The sequence below is a fragment of the Mercenaria mercenaria genome, chromosome 4 (assembly GCF_021730395.1).
Source record: "Mercenaria mercenaria strain notata chromosome 4, MADL_Memer_1, whole genome shotgun sequence".
Lineage (NCBI taxonomy): Eukaryota > Metazoa > Mollusca > Bivalvia > Venerida > Veneridae > Mercenaria > Mercenaria mercenaria.
This window is the reverse complement of record NC_069364.1, coordinates 90,672,601-90,683,856: the sequence shown is the minus strand read 5'-3', so window position 1 is coordinate 90,683,856 and position 11,256 is coordinate 90,672,601. Positions and strand designations below refer to the sequence as shown.

The following is an 11,256-nucleotide window of genomic DNA, read 5'->3' as shown; positions in this document are numbered from 1 at the left end:
GAGTAAACCAATATGTCTCCGACACCACTGTTTGGTGTGAGACATAATAAGCCTGGGTGCCAAACATTTCAGCTTTTACACCAATATCAGATTCTAATCAGTTTTTAGACCTATTTTTATAAAGTACTTCTGCCACATGAAACCATGTATACATACCAGTATGTGTAGAAATCATCTGACAGACACCTTTTAGCAGAAAATTATGAACATAAACATACACTGAAATCTCAACCATTCTATTTCCTGTCTACCTACATTCTAATTACACAAAACATGCAATTTTCTTCAATACATTTATTTTACAATTTTGCAAATATTCTTAATCTCTAAACTTACAAATTTATGTCAACACACTGCAGACAAACAGTCTGTCAAATAAAAGCAAACTTAACAATGTGATTTTATAAAATGTAAATTAAATATGAAAGCTTGCCATCAATGTTCATGTATATATCATTGCAAAAGGAGGCATTTTCATTGCTTACCGAGATATAAATATAGAACTAGAGCTGTTTAATCCCCCTAGATAATGGTCTGGAAGAGGTAACTGAATATGTACTTTTTCTGTTCAAAAATCCTTTTCTTTAACTGCTGCAGGTAACCTTCTCAAATTACTGATCAAAAACAGTTTTTAGCCTCAAGGACACTATTACCTTGACCTTTGACACAATGACCCCAAAACAATACAAGTCATCTACTGTTATAGGTCAGAAAATATTTTCTGTCTCCAGGTTATAATGTTTGAACTACTGGTCAAAGAAATAATACTGGTACTGCACAGGACACAGGCAATGATCCTACCATGTTTGACTTCTGTCACACAACAGAGTTCTTCAGCTGATCTCATTTCTCAGTCTCAAGAAACTTAACCTTGATGACAACAAAAACAATAGAGGTCATCCAGAGGTCACAGGCAATCATTCCATGAAATTGGATGGCCACAGACCAAAGGGTTATTCTGTTGTTGATCAGTAATCATTTCAGTCTTAATAAAGTTATGCTCAAATGAATAAGGTGACAACAAAAGCACTATGGTGGCTTTTTTTCATATAGGAGGTATTCTAGAATCAACCAGCATGACCGGAAACTAATTGCTGACAAGAGCAAAAGAATATCCTCTATTCTTCAAAGGAGGCCATTAACATGTTGCTTTAAGGAATATTTACCTTTATGGAGTTGATGTAGTAGTTAGCCAAAACATGATACACCCTTACTTGATCAGGAAATTGCTGTGTGATATATCCTAACACAAGAACATGAGGAACGTAAATAGCTAACCTGAGATTCACAACTCAAACAGATAAAAAACATATATAGAAACTAGACCACTAGCCTCTATGATTTAGACATCAAATATTTAAATGCAAATAATATTAGTAATAAGCTGCACAAAGAATCATTCAAGCTATATCATTTAAGAGAAGATGACTACACTCACTAGCAACTATGCTTTTGATATATCTGAATAACTGGAACAACCTTTGTAGATGGTATCCTAAGGATCATTTCCATGAAATTGTTTTGACCTGCTGTTTTGACATGTCATTCAAGGATTTTTCTACTTTTACCTCTGGTCTTTTTAGGAACAAGAATTCTTTGAGCAAACTTGGTAGAGTGTCTTCAGTGAAAATATTTAAAAATTGGGCTAGCAGTTTCTGATAGGAACATTGTGAAAACTTTTCACTATATACATATAGAGAAAACCTGAATGCAATGTTTTTTTAAGAATTTACATCATTTGAACCATCTTTCATGAGTCACCTAAGGAATATTGTACAATCATTTTTAAATCTTTACAAGTAAATGTTGTTTTAAGATTTTTATAGTTAGCATTGGTGACTGAGGAGAAATATTTTAACTAGTTGTACAACTTGGAACATTCGACCTTGACTTTACAGTGCAACAACAGTACATGTTATATGTTGCCAAAGAGGACCAAAAATTTTGGTTTAATATCTCATTTACTAGTACATTAAATTAAAAATACCAGGAACAGGAATAAAAATAACTATATTCCCTGCTGGAACCACTGTGATACAGCTTAACCAAGTGTTCCGACCCTATTAGTCACCTCTTATGATCATGCAAGGGTTAGGCAGTGGTTCTATACTTTTCAAACTCAAGTTGCCCAGAACCACAATTGAAAACAAGAGCACCGCCTTGCGGGTGCTGACGCTCATCTGATTATTTTTGTATAATAGAAATATTGTCCTACCCATGATTTTCTAAGTCTAAAAAGGGCCATCACTCTTGCAAAAAGCAGGATAGAGTTATGTTTCTTGATGTACAGTGTCCACTTATGATGGTGAAAAACTGTTGCAAGTTTTAAAGCAATAGCTTTGATAGTTTATGAGAAAAGTTGACTTAAACATAATATTCAACCAAGAAAATGATTTTTCTAAGTCCAAAAGGGGCAATAATTATTGCAAAAAGCAGGATGGAGTTATGTTGCTTGCTGTACAGGGTCAGCTTATGATGGTGAACAAGAGTTGCAAGTTTTAAAGCAATAGCTTTGATAGTTTAAGAGAAAAAGTTGACCTAAACATAAAACTTAACCAAGAAATCTGATATTTTCTAAGTCCAAAAGGGGCCATAAATCTTGCAAAAAGCAGGATGGAGTTATGTTTCTTGCTGTACAGGGTCAGCTTATGATGGTGAACAAGTGTTGCAAGTTTTAAAGCAATAGCTTTGATAGTTTAGGATAAAAGCTGACCTAAACATAAAACTTAACCAAGAAAACTGATGTTCTAAGTCCAAAAGGGGCAATAATTCTTGCAAAAAGCAAGCTGGAGTTATGTTTCTTGATGTACAGGGTCTGCTTATGATGGTGAACAAGTATTCCAAGTTTCAAAGCAAAAGCTTTGATAGTTTAGGAGAAAAGTTGACCTAAACATAAAACTTAACCAAGAAATCTGATATTTTCTAAGTACAAAAGGGGCCATAAATCTTGCAAAAAGCAAGATGGAGTTATGTTTCTTGCTATACAGGGTCAGCTTATGATGGTGAACAAGTATTCCAAGTTTCAAAGCAATAGCTTTGATAGTTTAGGAGAAAAGCTGACCTAAACACAAAACTTAACCAGGCAACGCCGACGCCGACGCCGACAACCGCTCAAGTGATGACAATAACTCATCATTTTTTTTCAAAAAATCAGATGAGCTAAAAAAGAGGACCACCTTTACCACATTTCATCAACTTCCTGCAAATGGTGTTAGGGGATATGTAGTTTGAAGGAAATCTTGAGAATAAAAACATACTCCTGTTGACTGCCTAATACTGTGTGATTACAATAGCTCACAAAACCATTTTTCTCACAGACTGGAAGATGAATACTTTATTTATTATTAGTTTATATAATGATGAGAGAAAATATTACACAAGCTCACTAGAACATGTAATTACCTTCTTATATGTCAGAACCTAACAACAGCATTAAATTTCTCTAAATGTCCTCAAATGTTTGTAAATATTGTATAACTAATCCACAACATGACACTGTACTTTTCACAGTATCTTTTACACAACTGGCTCTTAAAATGGGTTCATTTTTTCTGATGCCCTCAAATGTTTGTAAATATCGTATAATTTTTCACAACATGACACTGTGCTTTTTACAGTATCTTTTATATAACAGGTTCTCAAACTGCATTAATTTTCTCTGATGTCCTCAAATGTTTGTAAATATTTTATAATGTAATCACAACACGACACTGTACTTTTGTCAGTATCATTTATACAACAGGCTATTTAATTGTGGGAGGAGAAGTGAACTGTCGCCAAAGTGTGAGAACTATCCCATTTCGGAATTATGAGACTGCAAGTGACTGCTGCAACACTGGTAGTCTGTTGCTTCCAGACAGTTACAATTTCAAACTTTTTTCTATCAAAATTACACATTTTAGATACATGCTGCCAAAAACTCTGTACAGGTAACAGAAAATTTTACTTTTCATTTGCTTAAAGGGGTATTCCTCAAGGTTTGACACAATTATAAATAAATGTTAAATAAGTTAATATCTTATGAGTATTAGGTAAAAAGCTGCTACCTCGATTTCACATAAAAATTTCTTGCTCAAGTAATGCAATAAAAAAAATTCTACACATCAAAGACTAGACAAGTATTTTTATAAATAAATACTGCATAATTATGACCAACCATTTTTAACTCCCATTTTACAATTTCAAAAAAAAAAAATCGAAATATATTTCACACCAATCTGGGAACGTGCCTCTATTAGTATCTAAAATATATCCTCTTGACAACACATTCTAAAAACCTAAATATCTCCTAATCTGGCCACTTTTTTCACATCCCTTCATCAGATCTACACAGTTAACCATAACAGATTCTAAAACTTTTTTCAAAAATTGACCACTTTCTTCACAGCTTCAAATAATCTCCATTTGTCCGGCATATAGAATGGTTCATACACATGTGCAAAGGGAGTGTCATAACCACAAACTCTCTGAATTGGTGCTTCCAGGTTCAGAAAACATTCCTCCTGAAATAAAACATCAAATTAAATTAAACAAGAGGACCATGATGGTCCTGAATCGCTCACCTATCCCCACATGACCCAGTGTTGAACTGAGTATGACGTCGTTATTTCTATTATTTGACACAGTGACCTAGTTTTTGAGCACATGTGACCTAGATATCATCAAGATAAAAAATTCTGACCAATTTTCATGAAGATCCATTGAATAATATGACCTCTAGAGAGGTCACAAGGTTTTTCTATTATTTGACCTAATGACCTAGTTTTTGAAGGCACCCGACCCACTTTTGAACTTGACCTAGATATCATCAAGGTGAACATTCTCACCAATTTTCATGAAAGATCTCATGAAAAATATGGCCTCTAGAGAGGTCACAAGGTTTTTCTATTTTTCGACCTACTGACCTAGTTTTTGACCGCACATGACCGAGTTACAAACTTGACCTAGATATCATCAAGGTGAACATTCTGACCAATTTTCATGAAGATCCATTGAGAAATATGGCCTCTAGAGACGTCACAAGGTTTTTCTATTTTTAGACCTACTGATCTACTTTTTGATCACATGTGACCCAGTTTCGAACTTGACCTAGATATCATCAAGATGAACATTCTGATCAATTTTCATGAAGATCTTTTGAAAAATATGGCCTCTAGAGAGGTCACATGGTTTTTCTATTTTTAGATCTACTGACCTAGTTATTGATCGCATGTGACCCAGTTTCGAACTTGACCTAGATATCATCAAGGTGAACATTCTGACTAATTTTCATAAAGATCCCATGAAAAATATGGCCTGTATAGAGGTCACAAAGTTTTACTATTTTCAGACCTACTGACCCAGTTTTTGAACGCACGTGACCCAGTTTCAAATTCGACCTAGATATCATCAAGGTGAACATTCTGACCAATTTTCATGAAGATCCATTGAGAAATATGGCCTCTAGAGAGGTCACAAGGTTTTTCTATTTTTAGACCTACTGACCTAGTTTTTGAAGGCACGTGACCCAGTTTCGAACTCGACCTAGATATCATCAAGATGAACATTCTGACCAATTTTCATGAAGTTCCATTGAGAAATATGGCCTCTAGAGAGGTCACAAGGTTTTTCTATTTTTAGACCTACTGACCTAGTTTTTGACCCCACGTGACCCAGTTTCGAACTTGACCTAGATATCATCAAGATGAACATTCTGACCAATTTTCATGAAGATCCATAGAGAAATATGGCCTCTAGAGAGGTCACAAGGTTTTTCTATTTTTAGACCTACTGACCTAGTTTTGGACCCCACTTGACCCAGTTTCGAACCTGACCTAGATATCATCAAGGTGAACATTCTGACCAATTTTCATGAAGATCTCATGAAAAATATGGCCTCTAGAGAGGTCACAAAGTTTTTCTATTTTCAGACCTACTGACCTAGTTTTTGACCCCACGTGACCCAATTTCGAACTTTACCTAGATATCATCAAGGTGAACATTCTGACCAATTTTCATGAAGATCCATTGAGAAATATGGCCTCTAGAGAGGTCACAAGGTTTTTCTATTTTTAGACCTACTGACCTAGTTTTTGACCCCACGTGACCCAGTTTCGAACTTGACCTAGATATCATCAAGGTGAACATTCTGACCAATTTTCATGAAGATCCCGTGAAAAATATGGCCTCTAGAGAGGTCACAAGGTTTTTCTATTTTTAGACCTACTGACCTAGTTTTTAACCGCACATGACCCAGTTTCGAACTTGACCAAGATATCATCAAGATGAACATTCTGACCAACTTTCATAAAGATCCCATGAAAAATGTGACCTCTAGAGTGGTCACAAGCAAAAGTTTACGGACGCACGGACGGACGAAGGACGACGGACGCCACGCAATCACAAAAGCTCACCTTGTCACTTTGTGACAGGTGAGCTAAAAAACAACATAAAAACATTAAAAAAAATGTATTATCAAAATATTCAAATATAAGTAGTTCTGCACGTTTGGATCGAAATTTTTTTGACAATGTAGAAATTGATTAACCTCTGATTTTTCAAAACTTCAGCAAACAAAAAAATAGGGTCGTGTGCTTCATTTTTTGGTAGACTGATTTGAAAAATGTGGACCTCACGCAATATTTCATTATTAAATGTGAGTCTATGGGAAAATCAAAACTTCCATAACATTTTTGCAAACAGAAATTTTTCTACAACGTAGATTTAGATGAAACTTTTCAGTTGTAAATAAACACATTACCTATAATTTGATGAAATAAAATGTGTAGGTCCGTGTGCTTTTTTTTGAGATATATGACCATGATTAAAGTGAAGCAGACATTTCACGCTAATTTTAAGACATTATTTTGAATTTTTTAATGTGTAATATGTTTTAATATCATATTTTGACTTGAGAAATATAACAACAAATCCATTGTAATAAATTTACGTACAGGTTTCGATTAAATCATAAAATGATTTTCGTTTCTGTACGCTGAATCCAGGCTTTATTCTACATTTTCCGGATAAATGACATTACGCCATAACTTCCGGTTTATCAAACGTGCAGAACTACCTTAACTGTCGAAATATATTAAAAGAGCTTACCTATCAATTATTATTCTAACCTATTGTGTTATTTCATCAATAGCGAAACTTGACACCCATTGTTTGATTGTACTTGTTATAAATGTTTATTGTATTATCATGATATTATGCTTTTTCTCAGAATAAACATACCGGTATGTTTGTAAAGTAGGTATTTATGTAATAAGCAACAACTGCAATGTATTGCTACTGACTGAAATGCAGTCAACATTTTAGTGAAAAATGTCATCCACTTTTAGAGAAATTATTAAAATAATATACATGATATAAGAAATAGTTTTCAAGGTTATTTTTCTCATTTTAAATATTTTAGCCAAGCTAACCTGTACTGTACTATACTGTAGACAGGTCAATAGCATAAACTATGGACCTGCAATCTATGTAAGGAATCATGTAATAATTAGCATTATCAAATCTTCTAATACTTGCCTGTACTGCTGTAGCAATTTCAGCTGCATATCCCATTGTTTGTGGAGCCTCATGTGTTATAATCATTCGGCCAGTTTTTATCACAGACTGAAATAAAGGAGAAAATATAAGTTTATAAACTGGACTTGAGCTATGAGGTAATTATTTTGATGTAAGATTTCAAAAGGATGCATAGCAGCTAAAAGGCAATTAGTGGAAAATCACTTAAGCTATTCTTATAAGAAAATAGATACCTGTACTTACCTGACACTATAACTTCACACAAAGCAATCATTTCTAACAATTTTTTTGAAAACTCAAGCCACTTGCTTTATAGCAGAGAGGCTTATTTTGCTATTGGGTGAAAAAATAAGTTACAGGCTATTTTCCACAAACTGGACAAAACTGGTATAGGGTTGGGGAACAAACAGTTCTGTGTTATTATTTACAGTAGATTTCATAAAGAGAAACATTATGACCATGCTTTTTTATGTAAACTAGAACTGTCACAGGAGTGACGAATACCCCCACAATACAGTCTTGTCACAGAAGAATGGCAACCATAAGAACGACATGGCCATAAGAAGGTGCAATTTAAATTGAACCTGACCTGTATTTTTAATGATGTTACACGTGTACCAAAATTTACCTAAATCTGTCAAGCCTTTTGTGAGTTATTGTCCAGCAACCATGAGTCTGACAAATTTTAAGTTGGAAAGGGGCCATAACTACATATATAATTGGTGGTTTGTAACCAAAGTTGAACTTAACCTGTATTTTATGATGTTACACCTGTGTACCAAAAACATTTAAATCTGTCAAGAACTGTCACTGGAGTGTTTAATGATTCCAATGGTGGATGAATATTGCACAATAGCTTGAGTCTGTGTTAAAAAATATCAAATAATAAGAGAGGTACAGATAAAGTGTATCAAAACACTATATAAGTATAATTCTAAGCAAAAAGGGGGCATAATTCAAGAAATATTGGTGCAGGAGTTATGCACCTTGAGTCATATGATGTGGGTGATGATGTGGAACAACTACTTTAAGTTTGAAACAAATGCATTTCGTAATAATTGAGATATAGCGAAAATGCATCAAAATTAACCTTAAATTCTAAGTAAAAGGGGGCATAATTCATGAAAAATTTATGCCAGAATTATGCACCTTGTGTCACATGATGTGGGTGATAAGGTGGAACATCTATTTTAAGTTTGAATCAAATCCATTTTGTAATAACTGAGATATAGTGAAAATGCTTCAAAATTAACGTTAAATTCTAAGTAAAAGGGGGCATAATTCATGAAAAATTGGTGTCAGAGTTATGCATCTTGTGCCACATGATGTGGGTGATAAGGTGGAACATCTATTTTAAGTTTGAATCAAATCCATTTTGAAATAACTGACATATAGTGAAGTAAAAGGGGGCATAATTCATGAAAAATTGATGCCAGAGTTACACACCTTGTGTCACATGATGTGGGTGATAAGGTGGAACACCTATTTTAAGTTTGAATCAAATCCATTTAGTAATAACTGAGATATGGAGAAAATGCATCAAAATTAACCTTAAATTCTTAGTAAAAGGGGGCATAATTCATGAAAAATTGGTGTCAGAGTTATGCACCTTGTGTCATATGATGATGTGGGTGATAAGGTGGAACACCTATTTTAAGTTTGAATCAAAACTATCTTTTAATAACTGAGATATAGTGAAAATGCATCAAAATTAACCTTAAATTCTAAGTAAAAGGGGGCATAATTCATGAAAAATTGGTGTCAGAGTACCTTGTGTCACATGATGTGGGTGATAAGGTGGATCATCTATTTTAAGTTTGAATCAAATCCATTTACAAAACTGACTCCTATAAATTTTAAGCAGCCAAACAATCTGGCCAGGTATCATGAAGATCAAGTCGGAAATGTGGCCTCTAGAGCATTAACAATGTTTTTATATGATTTAGTTTAGTGAGGTAGGTTTCAGTCTCAGGCAACCACTTTTAAACTGGATATAGATTTTAAAGGGACAAACATTCTGAAGATCAAGTAGAAAATGTGGTCTCTGGAGTGTTCACAAAGTATTCCGATGATTTAACCTAGTGACCTAGTTTGAGACTGCAGGTAACCCAGTTTCAAACCTGATCTGTGTTTCCATAGAAAACAGTCTGACAAAGACTTATGATGATCAAGTTAAAAATGTGGCCTCTTTAGACTTAATGCTTTTAAGGTTTTTCTATGATTTGATCTTATGTAATCAAGTTTCAAAATGGTAATCTGATAATTTGGTATGAAGATCAAATTGAAAATGTAGCTTCAGGAGTGTTAACAAGGTTCTTCTATGATTTGTCTTACTGACCTAGTTTTTGACCTCTACAACAAAACAGTTTTAACCTTGATCTAGATTTGATAAAGACAAACATTCTGACAAAGTTTTATGATAATCAAGTAGAAAATATGGCCTCTTATGTGTTAACAAGGTTTTTCTAAGATTTGACCCGGTGACCTAGTTTTTGAACTTGTCCTTTATTGCATGAGAACAAACATCTATGATTATCAAGCAGAAAATGTGACTTCTTGAGCGTTAGCACAATTTGACCCAGTAACCTAACTGAAGAGCTAAGGTAAGCCAATTTCAAACTTGACCTAGATTTCATAGAGACAAACATTCTGAACAAGAGCTGTCACTATTGGTGACAAATGCCCCCGAAGCATGCCCAAGAATGCTACAGTTGCCTGCGCAAAAAAACACACATCATTTCGTGACCTTGACCTTGCCCCAAGAGACCCGGGTCATAAGTGTGACACACCTTCTCAATACGGTCATCATATTATTTTCAAATCCCTTGATAAATGGCAGAGTTATTGACAAGACAAGAAACACCTTTGACTTCTAAGTGTGACCTTGACCTCAGAGCTAGGGGTCTGGATCTTGCGCATGACATGTTGTCTCATTTTGGGGAACATTTATGCAAAGTAATTTCAAAATCCCTTCATCAATGGCAGAGTTATGGACCGGACATGAAACTGACCCTGTTAACCTTTGACTTCTTAGTGTGACCTTGGCCTTGGAGCTAGGGGTCTGGGTCTTGCGCTTACATGTCATCTCATTATGGTAAATATTTATGCCAAGTTATTTCAAAATCCCTTCATGGATGGCAGAGTTATGGACCGGGCACAAAACGGACCCTGTTAACCTTTGACCTTTAAAGTGTGACCTTGTCCTTTGGAGCTAGGGCTCTGGGTCTTGTGCATGACACGTCATCTCATTATGGTGAACATTTATGCCAAGTTATTTTAAAATCCCTTAATTGATGGCAGAGTTACAGCTTTGACAAGAATTAACATGAACTGATGGATGGACACATGGATGGACAGACAGTGCGATTTTAAGATGCCCACCATCAGGGTCATAAAAAAATTTATGAAGATTAGGGAGAAAATGTGGCCTCTAGGTTTTCCTCTTAAGATTATGGATGACAGACACCAAGTGATCAAAATCGCTCACCTTGAACATTCTGTGCTCAGGGGAGCTAAAAACTTATAATGTGCTTCCTGTTTTCTACGAATTTAAAACTGCAAAGACATATTTATTATTTCTGACAGGTTATCCAATTTCTTTCAGCAATTATCCTGTACAAACCTTATCATCACATTTTAACAAGAACATTTTCCAACTTGTTATTCCATTCCAAAGATAATTAATTTTATTCTATAAATCTGCGACTGACATTTAAGGGAACCAACACATTCATTATCCAC

At 34.6% G+C, this 11,256-nt stretch overlaps 1 protein-coding gene across 1 annotated transcript in view; it reads right to left on the bottom strand.

The window, feature by feature from the left end:
- Positions 1-279: 279 nt before the first annotated feature.
- LOC123552415 (2-oxoisovalerate dehydrogenase subunit beta, mitochondrial-like) overlaps positions 280-11,256 on the bottom strand; it is a 49,032-nt gene continuing 38,055 nt past the window's right edge. Inside the window, exons 7-8 of the mRNA XM_053542326.1 lie at positions 7,516-7,655; positions 280-4,502 (exon numbers count right to left, since the gene is read on the bottom strand). Of these exons, the coding sequence (XP_053398301.1) occupies positions 4,362-4,502; positions 7,516-7,655 (281 nt within the window). The 3' untranslated portion in view covers positions 280-4,361. The remainder of the gene's footprint in view (positions 4,503-7,515; positions 7,656-11,256) is intronic.